General features: G+C 45.3%; 1 protein-coding gene across 1 annotated transcript in view; it reads right to left on the minus strand.

Annotated features, from left to right (window-relative positions):
- sh3bgrl (SH3 domain binding glutamate-rich protein like) overlaps positions 1 to 13,647 on the minus strand; it is a 62,430-nt gene extending 48,783 nt beyond the window's left edge. The window contains exon 1 of the mRNA XM_071411975.1: positions 13,191 to 13,647. Coding sequence (XP_071268076.1) covers positions 13,191 to 13,235 — 45 coding nt within the window. The 5' untranslated portion in view covers positions 13,236 to 13,647. The remainder of the gene's footprint in view (positions 1 to 13,190) is intronic.
- Between the last annotated feature and the right edge of the window lie 578 nt (positions 13,648 to 14,225).

Below are 14,225 nucleotides of genomic sequence, written 5' to 3' on the forward strand. Positions count from 1 at the left end.
GTGTGTAGGCATTACAACTCTGGCTTGGGTTAACTCTGGAGAAACACTGTGTGTAGGCATTACAACTCTGGCTTGGGTTAACTCTGGAGAAACACTGTGTGTAGGCATTACAACTCTGGCTTGGGTTAACTCTGGAGAAACACTGTGTGTAGGCATTACAACTCTGGCTTGGGTTAACTCTGGAGAAACACTGTGTGTAGGCATTACAACTCTGGCTTGGGTTAACTCTGGAGAAACACTGTGTGTAGGCATTACAACTCTGGCTTGGGTTAACTCTGGAGAAACACTGTGTGTAGGCATTACAACTCTGGCTTGGGTTAACTCTGGAGAAACACTGTGTGTAGGCATTACAACTCTGGCTTGGGTTAACTCTGGAGAAACACTGTGTGTAGGCATTACAACTCTGGCTTGGGTTAACTCTGGAGAAACACTGTGTGTAGGCATTACAACTCTGGCTTGGGTTAACTCTGGAGAAACACTGTGTGTAGGCATTACAACTCTGGCTTGGGTTAACTCTGGAGAAACACTGTGTGTAGGCATTACAATTCTGGCTTGGGTTAACTCTGGAGAAACACTGTGTGTAGGCCTTACAACTCTGGCTTGGGTTAACTCTGGAGAAACACTGTGTGTAGGCATTACAACTCTGGCTTGGGTTAACTCTGGAGAAACACTGTGTGTAGGCATTACAACTCTGGCTTGGGTTAACTCTGGAGAAACACTGTGTGTAGGCATTACAACTCTGACTTGGGTTAACTCTGGAGAAACACTGTGTGTAGGCATTACAACTCTGGCTTGGGTTCTCTGGAGAAACACTGTGTGTAGGCATTACAACTCTGGCTTGGGTTAACTCTGGAGAAACACTGTGTGTAGGCATTACAACTCTGGCTTGGGTTAACTCTGGAGAAACACTGTGTGTAGGCATTACAACTCTGGCTTGGGTTAACTCTGGAGAAACACTGTGTGTAGGCATTACAACTCTGGCTTGGGTTAACTCTGGAGAAACACTGTGTGTAGGCATTACAACTCTGGCTTGGGTTAACTCTGGAGAAACACTGTGTGTAGGCATTACAACTCTGGCTTGGGTTAACTCTGGAGAAACACTGTGTGTAGGCATTACAACTCTGGCTTGGGTTAACTCTGGAGAAACACTGTGTGTAGGCATTACAACTCTGGCTTGGGTTAACTCTGGAGAAACACTGTGTGTAGGCATTACAACTCTGGCTTGGGTTAACTCTGGAGAAACACTGTGTGTAGGCATTACAACTCTGGCTTGGGTTAACTCTGGAGAAACACTGTGTGTAGGCATTACAACTCTGGCTTGGGTTAACTCTGGAGAAACACTGTGTGTAGGCATTACAACTCTGGCTTGGGTTAACTCTGGAGAAACACTGTGTGTAGGCATTACAACTCTGGCTTGGGTTAACTCTGGAGAAACACTGTGTGTAGGCATTACAACTCTGGCTTGGGTTAACTCTGGAGAAACACTGTGTGTAGGCATTACAACTCTGGCTTGGGTTAACTCTGGAGAAACACTGTGTGTAGGCATTACAACTCTGGCTTGGGTTAACTCTGGAGAAACACTGTGTGTAGGCATTACAACTCTGGCTTGGGTTAACTCTGGAGAAACACTGTGTGTAGGCATTACAACTCTGGCTTGGGTTAACTCTGGAGAAACACTGTGTGTAGGCATTACAACTCTGGCTTGGGTTAACTCTGGAGAAACACTGTGTGTAGGCATTACAACTCTGGCTTGGGTTAACTCTGGAGAAACACTGTGTGTAGGCATTACAACTCTGGCTTGGGTTAACTCTGGAGAAACACTGTGTGTAGGCATTACAACTCTGGCTTGGGTTAACTCTGGAGAAACACTGTGTGTAGGCATTACAACTCTGGCTTGGGTTAACTCTGGAGAAACACTGTGTGTAGGCATTACAACTCTGGCTTGGGTTAACTCTGGAGAAACACTGTGTGTAGGCATTACAACTCTGGCTTGGGTTAACTCTGGAGAAACACTGTGTGTAGGCATTACAACTCTGGCTTGGGTTAACTCTGGAGAAACACTGTGTGTAGGCATTACAACTCTGGCTTGGGTTAACTCTGGAGAAACACTGTGTGTAGGCATTACAACTCTGGCTTGGGTTAACTCTGGAGAAACACTGTGTGTAGGCATTACAACTCTGGCTTGGGTTAACTCTGGAGAAACACTGTGTGTAGGCATTACAACTCTGGCTTGGGTTAACTCTGGAGAAACACTGTGTGTAGGCATTACAACTCTGGCTTGGGTTAACTCTGGAGAAACACTGTGTGTAGGCATTACAACTCTGGCTTGGGTTAACTCTGGAGAAACACTGTGTGTAGGCATTACAACTCTGGCTTGGGTTAACTCTGGAGAAACACTGTGTGTAGGCATTACAACTCTGGCTTGGGTTAACTCTGGAGAAACACTGTGTGTAGGCATTACAACTCTGGCTTGGGTTAACTCTGGAGAAACACTGTGTGTAGGCATTACAACTCTGGCTTGGGTTAACTCTGGAGAAACACTGTGTGTAGGCATTACAACTCTGGCTTGGGTTAACTCTGGAGAAACACTGTGTGTAGGCATTACAACTCTGGCTTGGGTTAACTCTGGAGAAACACTGTGTGTAGGCATTACAACTCTGGCTTGGGTTAACTCTGGAGAAACACTGTGTGTAGGCATTACAACTCTGGCTTGGGTTAACTCTGGAGAAACACTGTGTGTAGGCATTACAACTCTGGCTTGGGTTAACTCTGGAGAAACACTGTGTGTAGGCATTACAACTCTGGCTTGGGTTAACTCTGGAGAAACACTGTGTGTAGGCATTACAACTCTGGCTTGGGTTAACTCTGGAGAAACACTGTGTGTAGGCATTACAACTCTGGCTTGGGTTAACTCTGGAGAAACACTGTGTGTAGGCATTACAACTCTGGCTTGGGTTAACTCTGGAGAAACACTGTGTGTAGGCATTACAACTCTGGCTTGGGTTAACTCTGGAGAAACACTGTGTGTAGGCATTACAACTCTGGCTTGGGTTAACTCTGGAGAAACACTGTGTGTAGGCATTACAACTCTGGCTTGGGTTAACTCTGGAGAAACACTGTGTGTAGGCATTACAACTCTGGCTTGGGTTAACTCTGGAGAAACACTGTGTGTAGGCATTACAACTCTGGCTTGGGTTAACTCTGGAGAAACACTGTGTGTAGGCATTACAACTCTGGCTTGGGTTAACTCTGGAGAAACACTGTGTGTAGGCATTACAACTCTGGCTTGGGTTAACTCTGGAGAAACACTGTGTGTAGGCATTACAACTCTGGCTTGGGTTAACTCTGGAGAAACACTGTGTGTAGGCATTACAACTCTGGCTTGGGTTAACTCTGGAGAAACACTGTGTGTAGGCATTACAACTCTGGCTTGGGTTAACTCTGGAGAAACACTGTGTGTAGGCATTACAACTCTGGCTTGGGTTAACTCTGGAGAAACACTGTGTGTAGGCATTACAACTCTGGCTTGGGTTAACTCTGGAGAAACACTGTGTGTAGGCATTACAACTCTGGCTTGGGTTAACTCTGGAGAAACACTGTGTGTAGGCATTACAACTCTGGCTTGGGTTAACTCTGGAGAAACACTGTGTGTAGGAATTACAACTCTGGCTTGGGTTAACTCTGGAGAAACACTGTGTGTAGGCATTACAACTCTGGCTTGGGTTAACTCTGGAGAAACACTGTGTGTAGGCATTACAACTCTGGCTTGGGTTAACTCTGGAGAAACACTGTGTGTAGGCATTACAACTCTGGCTTGGGTTAACTCTGGAGAAACACTGTGTGTAGGCATTACAACTCTGGCTTGGGTTAACTCTGGAGAAACACTGTGTGTAGGCATTACAACTCTGGCTTGGGTTAACTCTGGAGAAACACTGTGTGTAGGCATTACAACTCTGGCTTGGGTTAACTCTGGAGAAACACTGTGTGTAGGCATTACAACTCTGGCTTGGGTTAACTCTGGAGAAACACTGTGTGTAGGCATTACAACTCTGGAGAAACACTGTGTGTAGGCATTACAACTCTGGCTTGGGTTAACTCTGGAGAAACACTGTGTGTAGGCATTACAACTCTGGCTTGGGTTAACTCTGGAGAAACACTGTGTGTAGGCATTACAACTCTGGCTTGGGTTAACTCTGGAGAAACACTGTGTGTAGGCATTACAACTCTGGCTTGGGTTAACTCTGGAGAAACACTGTGTGTAGGCATTACAACTCTGGCTTGGGTTAACTCTGGAGAAACACTGTGTGTAGGCATTACAACTCTGGCTTGGGTTAACTCTGGAGAAACACTGTGTGTAGGCATTACAACTCTGGCTTGGGTTAACTCTGGAGAAACACTGTGTGTAGGCATTACAACTCTGGCTTGGGTTAACTCTGGAGAAACACTGTGTGTAGGCATTACAACTCTGGCTTGGGTTAACTCTGGGTCAATCATCTCTGATATGAGGACTCATAGCCAATCACAGTCAATCAGACTAACAGGAGGTATGATTAGATGTATTAAATAATATAATACCGTTGTCTACTCAACAAACTGATAGATACTAACCACTGAGCAGACAGACAGACAGACAGACTGGGTCGGTTATTACCTAACTAACCACTGAGCAGGCAGACAGACAGACAGATAGACAGACAGACTGGGTCTGTTATTACCTAACTAACCACTGAGCAGTAATATACCAGACAGACAGACTGTGTCTGTTATTACCTAACTAACCACTGAGCAGTAATATACCAGACAGGCAGACTGGGTCTGTTATTACCTAACTAACCACTGAGCAGTAATATACCAGACAGACAGACTGGGTCTGTTATTACCTAACTAACCACTGAGCAGTAATATACCAGACAGACAGACTGGGTCTGTTATTACCTAACTAACCACTGAGCAGTAATATACCAGACAGACAGACTGGGTCTGTTATTACCTAACTAACCACTGAGCAGTAATATACCAGACAGACAGACTGGGTCTGTTATTACCTAACTAACCACTGAGCAGTAATATACCAGACAGACAGACTGGGTCTGTTATTACCTAACTAACCACTGAGCAGTAATATACCAGACAGACAGACTGGGTCTGATATTACCTAACTAACCACTGAGCAGTAATATACCAGACAGACAGACTGGGTCTGTTATTACCTAACTAACCACTGAGCAGTAATATACCAGACAGACAGACTGGGTCTGTTATTACCTAACTAACCACTGAGCAGTAATATACCAGACAGACAGACTGGGTCTGTTATTACCTAACTAACCACTGAGCAGTAATATACCAGACAGACAGACTGGGTCTGTTATTACCTAACTAACCACTGAGCAGTAATATACCAGACAGACAGACTGGGTCTGTTATTACCTAACTAACCACTGAGCAGTAATATACCAGACAGACAGACTGGGTCTGTTATTACCTAACTAACCACTGAGCAGTAATATACCAGACAGACAGACTGGGTCTGTTATTACCTAACTAACCACTGAGCAGTAATATACCAGACAGACAGACTGGGTCTGTTATTACCTAACTAACCACTGAGCAGTAATATACCAGACAGACAGACTGGGTCTGTTATTACCTAACTAACCACTGAGCAGTAATATACCAGACAGACAGACTGGGTCTGTTATTACCTAACTAACCACTGAGCAGTAATATACCAGACAGACAGACTGGGTCTGTTATTACCTAACTAACCACTGAGCAGTAATATACCAGACAGACAGACTGGGTCTGTTATTACCTAACTAACCACTGAGCAGTAATATACCAGACAGACAGACTGGGTCTGTTATTACCTAACTAACCACTGAGCAGTAATATACCAGACAGGCAGACTGGGTCTGTTATTACCTAACTAACCACTGAGCAGTAATATACCAGACAGACAGACTGGGTCTGTTATTACCTAACTAACCACTGAGCAGTAATATACCAGACAGACTGGGTCTGTTATTACCTAACTAACCACTGAGCAGTAATATACCAGACAGACAGACTGGGTCTGTTATTACCTAACTAACCACTGAGCAGTAATATACCAGACAGACAGACTGGGTCTGTTATTACCTAACTAACCACTGAGCAGTAATATACCAGACAGACAGACTGGGTCTGTTATTACCTAACTAACCACTGAGCAGTAATATACCAGACAGACAGACTGGGTCTGTTATTACCTAACTAACCACTGAGCAGTAATATACCAGACAGGCAGACTGGGTCTGTTATTACCTAACTAACCACTGAGCAGTAATATACCAGACAGACAGACTGGGTCTGTTATTACCTAACTAACCACTGAGCAGTAATATACCAGACAGACTGGGTCTGTTATTACCTAACTAACCACTGAGCAGTAATATACCAGACAGACAGACTGGGTCTGTTATTACCTAACTAACCACTGAGCAGTAATATACCAGACAGACAGACTGGGTCTGTTATTACCTAACTAACCACTGAGCAGTAATATACCAGACAGACAGACTGGGTCTGTTATTACCTAACTAACCACTGAGCAGTAATATACCAGACAGACAGAATGGGTCTGTTATTACCTAACTAACCACTGAGCAGTAATATACCAGACAGACAGACTGGGTCTGTTATTACCTAACTAACCACTGAGCAGTAATATACCAGACAGACAGACTGGGTCTGTTATTACCTAACTAACCACTGAGCAGTAATATACCAGACAGACAGACTGGGTCTGTTATTACCTAACTAACCACTGAGCAGTAATATACCAGACAGACAGACTGGGTCTGTTATTACCTAACTAACCACTGAGCAGTAATATACCAGACAGACAGACTGGGTCTGTTATTACCTAACTAACCACTGAGCAGTAATATACCAGACAGACAGACTGGGTCTGTTATTACCTAACTAACCACTGAGCAGTAATATACCAGACAGACAGACTGGGTCTGTTATTACCTAACTAACCACTGAGCAGTAATATACCAGACAGACAGACTGGGTCTGTTATTACCTAACTAACCACTGAGCAGTAGTATACCAGACAGACAGACTGTGTCTGTTATTACCTAACTAACCACTGAGCAGTAATATACCAGACAGACAGACTGGGTCTGTTATTACCTAACTAACCACTGAGCAGTAATATACCAGACAGACAGAATGGATCTGAAGTCTCTACTGTGGCCTGTAGTACGTCATGTAGTAAAATAGTAGTAATAATAATGTCTCAAACTAGTCTAAAGATGGCCTAAAAGAGTTCCAGCTGCAGACAGCAAGCCGGTCAGTCAGCCGGTCAGTCAGCCAGCCAGCCAGCCAGCCAGTCAGTCAGCCAGCCAGCCAGCCAGCCAGCCAGCCAGCCAGCCAGCCAGCCAGCCAGTCAGTCAGCCAGCCAGCCAGTCAGCCGGTCAGTCAGCCAGCCAGCCAGTCAGTCAGTCAGCCAGTCAGCCAGACAGTCAGCCTGTCAGTCAGCCAGCTGGTCAGTCAGTCAGCCAGCCAGTCAGCCAGCCAGCTGGTCAGTCAGTCAGCCACCAAGTCAGCCAGCCAGCCTGTCAGTCAGCCAGCCAGTCAGCTGGTCAGCCAGCCAGCCAGTCAGTCAGTCAGCCAGCCAGCCAGTCAGCCAGCCAGCCAGTCAGCCGGTCAGTCAGCTAGCCAGCCAGTCAGTCAGTCAGCCAGCAAGTCAGCCAGCCAGCCAGCCGGTCAGCCAGTCAGCCAGCCAGTCAGCCAGACAGTCAGCCTGCCAGTCAGCCAGCTGGTCAGTCAGTCAGCCAGCCAGTCAGCCAGCCAGCTGGTCAGTCAGTCAGCCACCAAGTCAGCCAGCCAGCCTGTCAGTCAGCCAGCCAGTCAGCTGGTCAGCCAGTCAGCCAGCCAGTCAGTCAGCCTGCCAGTCAGCCAACCAGCCGTTCAGTCGGGCCAGCCAGTCAGCCAGCCGGTCAGCCAGCCGGTCAGTCAGCCAGTCAGTCATCCAGCCAGCCGGTCAGCCAGCCAGCCAGCCAGCCAATCAGCCAGTCAGTCAGTCAGCCAGTCATAGGGCTGGGCTGTATCCAGATTTCCATACCATCATACCGTTTCTGTACCATACTGGGGTGTAAGGTATTACCGGCAGTGCAAACAAGGAGCGGAATGACTTTAATAAGCTAACAAATGCCAACAAAGTACTAGTGAATTCCCATAGTGGCCACCCCTCATAGCCTGGTTCCTCTCTAGGTTTCTTCCTAGGTTATGGCCTTTCTACTGAGTTTTTCCTAGCCACCGTGGTTCTACACCTGCATTGTTTGCTGTTTGGGGTTTTAGGCTGGGTTTCTGTACAGCACTTTGAGATATCAGCTGATGTAAGAAGGGCTATATAAATACATTTGATTTGATTTGATTTGGATGCTGGCTAAATAATAACAACTACTGGTGAATTCTCATAGTGGATGCTGGCTAAATAATAACAACTACTGGTGAATTCTCATAGTGGATGCTGGCTAAATAATAACAACTACTGGTGAATTCTCATAGTGGATGCTGGCTAAATAATAACAACTACTGGTGAATTCTCATAGTGGATGCTGGCTAAATAATAACAACTACTGGTGAATTCTCATAGTGGATGCTGGCTAAATAATAACAACTACTGGTGAATTCTCATAGTGGATGCTGGCTAAATAATAACAAGGCAAGTGAACATAAACTAAACGCACTTGATCCAGGAGGGGATTGATTGTCTCTGCTGTAAACAAGGGAGCTTGATCCAGGAGGGGATTGATTGTCTCTGCTGTAAACAAGGGAGCTTGATCCAGGAGGGGATGGATTGTCTCTGCTGTAAACAAGGGAGCTTGATATTGAAAGCTAGCCATCTATAGCTAGCAAGTTAGCAAACCAAAATCATAGCTGGAGCAAATGTATTTGGAACATTAAATAGTTAACTTATAGTTATAGAATATTTTGCTGGAAAACAGTAGTGAATTTCAAGTGTAACTTGATAACCTCTCTTGTGCTGCTCAACAGTAGATTGTCAGGTTAAAAATCTTCTGTTTGCTCCATGTGCTCTTTTTAAACAAACTTACCATGTGACTGGATCTATTACATTTTTGTGAATAAATCATATCGGCTGTATTTCAAAATACCCCAGCACACAGTATTTACGGTATACTGCCAAAGCCTAGTCCGTCAGGCAGTCAGCCAGCCTGTCAGTTAAATAGTCAGTCAGCCAGGCAGCTAGCCGGTCAGTTAAACAGTCAGTCAGTCAGCAAGCCAGCCGGTCAGTTAAACAGTCAGTCAGTCAGCCAGCCAGCCAGCTAAACAATCAGTCAGGGTAGAAAAGGGGGGTGATCTTCCCCAACTAGATGGGAGGAAGGAGAGATGAAAAGAGTGGACAGAGGAGAAGAGAGAATGTTTTATTTAACCTTTATTTAACAAGGCAAGTCAGTTAAGAACAAATTCTTATTTACAATGACGGCCTACCGGGAAACAGTGGGTTAACTGCCTTGTTCAGGAGCAGAACAACAGATTTTACCTTGTCAACTCAGGGATTCAATCCAGGATCCTTTTGGTTACTGGCCCAACGCTCTAACCACTAGGCTATGTGCCCAGTGAAGTGGAGAGATGAGAGGACCAGAGGAGTGGAGGGAGGAGAGGAGAAGAGGAGTTGAGAGAAGAGTGGAGGGAGGCAAGGAGATAGGAGAGGAGTGGAGGAAGGGGAAGAGAGAGGAGAAGAGGAGTGGAGGGAGGGAGGCGAGGAGATAGGAGAGGAGTGGAGAAAGGATGGAGAAGAGGAGTGCAGGGAGGAGAATTGTGCAGAGGAGTGGAGGGAGATGTGTGGAGAGGCCTGGAGAGGAGTGGAGGGAGGAGAGGTGTGGAGGGACTGAAGAGGGAGATGTGTGGAGAGGCCTGGAGAGGAGAGGAGATAGGGGAGGTGGTGGACTGTATACATTACAGAAAAGAGTGCAAACATCTAATGTGGGTCTCTAATCTATTCACTGCATTATAACAGACTTATAACTCCACCCCCCCCCCCCCTCAGTATTATACCAGACTTATAACTCCACCCCCCCCCTCAGTATTATACCAGACTTATAACTCCACCCCCCCCCCTCAGTATTATACCAGACTTATAACTCCACCCCCCCCCTCAGTATTATACCAGACTTATAACTCCACCCCCCCCCTCAGTATTATACCAGACTTATAACTCCACCCCCCCCCCTCAGTATTATAACAGACTTATAACTCCACCCCCCCCCCCCTCAGTATTATACCAGACTTATAACTCCACCCCCCCCCCTCAGTATTATACCAGACTTATAACTCCACCCCCCCCCCCTCAGTATTATACCAGACTTATAACTCCACCCCCCCCCTCAGTATTATACCAGACTTATAACTCCACCCCCCCCCTCAGTATTATACCAGACTTATAACTCCACCCCCCCCCCCTCAGTATTATACCAGACTTATAACTCCACCCCCCCCCCTCAGTATTATACCAGACTTATAACTCCACCCCCCCCCTCAGTATTATACCAGACTTATAACTCCACCCCCCCCCCTCAGTATTATAACAGACTTATAACTCCACCCCCCCCCTCAGTATTATAACAGACTTATAACTCCACCCCCCCCCTCAGTATTATAACAGACTTATAACTCCACCCCCCCCCTCAGTATTATAACAGACTTATAACTCCACCCCCCCCCTCAGTATTATAACAGACTTATAACTCCACCCCCCCCCCTCAGTATTATACCAGTCAGTTATAGAAAGAGGAACTGTACTAGAGGAAGTGACTCTAAATAGGGGAGTCAGTCTGCTCTCTGTTCCCTCGCTCTCTTTCTCAGTCGCTCTCTGTTCTCTCTCGCTCTCACATTAATTAAATTCAAAGGGTTTTATTGGCATGGGAAACATATGTTTACACTGTCAAAGCAAGTGAAGTAGATAATAAACACAAGTGAAATAAACAATAAAAAATGAACAGTAAACATCACACTCACAGAAGTTCCAAAGGAATAGAGGCATTTCAAATGTTGTATTATGGCTGTATACAGTGTTGTAACAACATACAAAAGGGAAAATAAATAAACATAAATATTGGTTGTATTTACAATGGTGTTCTCTATCTCTCTCTCTCTCTCTCTCTTCCCGTGGTGGTTTCCTGCATGCTGCAGTGACTCTAGTTCAACTCCTCTCTGGCTTTCCTCCTCTCTTCAGTCAGTCAGCAGTATAGGGACACTGTTAACCACACTGCTGTGAGACTCAGCTAACACTAACTGTCACAACAAACACTCTGCTGACACTGTGCTGACAGTCTACTGACACTGTGCTGACAGTCTACTGACACTGTGCTGACAGTCTACTGACACTGTGCTGACAGTCTACTGACACTGTGCTGACAGTCTACTGACACTGTGCTGACAGTCTGCTGACACTGTGCTGACAGTCTACTGACACTGTGCTGACAGTCTGCTGACACTGTGCTGACAGTCTACTGACACTGTGCTGACAGTCTACTGACACTGTGCTGACAGTCTACTGACACTGTGCTGACAGTCTGCTGACACTGTGCTGACAGTCTACTGACACTGTGCTGACAGTCTACTGACACTGTGCTGACAGTCTGCTGACACTGTGCTGACAGTCTACTGACACTGTGCTGACAGTCTACTGACACTGTGCTGACAGTCTACTGACACCCTGCTGACACTCTAATGACACCACTAACACCCTACTGACACTCTACTAACACCCTACTGAAACCACTAACACTCTACTGACACCACTAACACCCTACTGACACTCTACTAACACTCTACTGACACTCTACTAACACCCTACTGACACTACTAACACCCTACTGACACCACTAACACTCTACTGACACTCTACTAACACTCTACTGACACTCTACTAACACCCTACTGACACTCTACTAACACCCTATTGACACTACTAACACTCTACTGACACAACTAACACTCTACTGACACCACTAACACCCTACTGACACCACTAACACTCTACTGACACCATTAACACTCTACTGACACTCTACTGACACACTGCTGACACTGTGCTGACAGTCTACTGACACTCTACTGACACCCGACTGACACACTGATGACACTCAGTCTGGTATAGTCTACATATAACTGTCTGGTATAGTCTACATATAACTGTCTGGTATAGTCTACATATAACTGTCTGGTATAGTCTACATATAACTGTCTGGTATAGTCTACATATAACTGTCTGGTATAGTCTACATATAACTGTCTGGTATAGTCTACATATAACTGTCTGGTATAGACTATATATAAGTGTCTGGTATAGTCTACATATAACTGTCTGGTATAGTCTACATATAACTGTCTGGTATAGTCTACATATAACTGTCTGGTATAGTCTACATATAACTGTCTGGTATAGTCTATATATAACTGTCTGGTATAGTCTACATATAACTGTCTGGTATAGTCTACATATAACTGTCTGGTATAGTCTACATATAACTGTCTGGTATAGTCTACATATAACTGTCTGGTATAGTCTACATATAACTGTCTGGTATAGTCTACATATAACTGTCTGGTATAGTCTACATATAACTGTCTTGTATAGTCTACATATAACTGTCTGGTATAGTCTACATATAACTGTCTGGTATAGTACTGGTATAGTCTACACCCTCCTACTGTACTGGTATAGTCTACACCCTCCTACTGTACTGGTATAGTCTACACCCTCCTACTGTACTGGTATAGTCTACACCCTCCTACTGTACTGGTATAGTCTACACCCTACTACTGTACTGGTATAGTCTACACCCTACTACTGTACTGGTATAGTCTACACCCTACTACTGTACTGGTATAGTCTACACCCTCCTACTGTACTGGCTGCTATTGGCTAAAACACCCAAACTGGGTGACCAACTGAGGCTCGTCAGAGAATAATGTATTATTGCTGATTGGAAATGCATACTGTATCTGCACATCGTTATTTTATACAGTCGCTCCGTCTGGTAAAGAAACAGCCCAGCAGCCTACCTTCTCTATACCAGACCCCCCACATGTAGTAAACCATCATCATCAGAACCCTCGACCCCTGCAAATCGTATGAAAAGTGTAAAAGTCGTTTGTTCAGTTCTTACCGAGGTGGAACCGGAGGAGGTTGCTATATAGACCTTGATCACCATGTTAGAGTGCGTTGTCGCCGAGGCTCCAGTCAGACAGAATGATGCTTTGCTCTGCTCTGTTCCAATAGTAATACTGTGAGTTTCACAGCGATGACTCACAAAACAACTTCCTCCAGTCCTGGTCTGAACGATCCGCCCCTCTTCTCTTCACTCCCTCTTCTCGTTCTCTTTCTATTCTTTCACACCGTCCGTTTCTCGCTGAATCATGTCACCGTGATCAGTGGCAAAAAGTCGACCACAGACTCAACAGCCTAAATGCGTGGACGTAAAGAGTCAGGAACTGTAACTTTCAAGAAAAAAATATAACCTTCTAGTCTGTCCATTCAATGTGATGTCTATTTTCACCGTCTGATTGAATTCCTAATGAGCTCCACTTTGCAACAATGTATCGAGAAGTAGCTTCCATTAGAATGACGTCAGAATCGAACCCAGTTACAGTTGGTTTCAATGTCGCACCAGCTGGCGGTTAAAGGGCGTCTCAGAGCGCCCTCCAGTGGCAGACATGAAACACTGCATCCCCACTACAATACCGGTACATCTGGCCTTTTGGGGGGATTTTAGTCCAGTTAGATAATGGCTATGAATTACAATAGCTAATAGAAGCACATAATGCGAGGCTAGTTGGTCACATTTGAAGGTGATCATTCATATTCCGCCCTTTCTATTTCTATTCGGTGTGTCTGAGAGAGAGGAAAACTGAGGATGTTTTAGTGAGGTGTGCCGTCTGTCCTCGGCCGCCAGGGGTGCAAGGAGACCAGCCCATTCATCACACTGGGCTTTGTAGCTGAAGCCACCTACAGGCGCCCGGACGATGCGACGTATGCAATCCCTCTCCTCAGATTAATTTAGAAAAGCCGACAAACAAAAAATGTGTCGAGCAAGAAGGGCGCCATGTTGGCCACAAGCACGAAGCCAAATGTTGATGTATTTTTCGTCTTATTTTGGGCAGAAGTTAAAATGGTGTAGTAGATGGTGACTTGCCTAGTTAAA

Source organism: Salvelinus alpinus, chromosome 7, assembly GCF_045679555.1.
Source record: "Salvelinus alpinus chromosome 7, SLU_Salpinus.1, whole genome shotgun sequence".
Taxonomy (NCBI): Eukaryota; Metazoa; Chordata; class Actinopteri; order Salmoniformes; family Salmonidae; genus Salvelinus; species Salvelinus alpinus.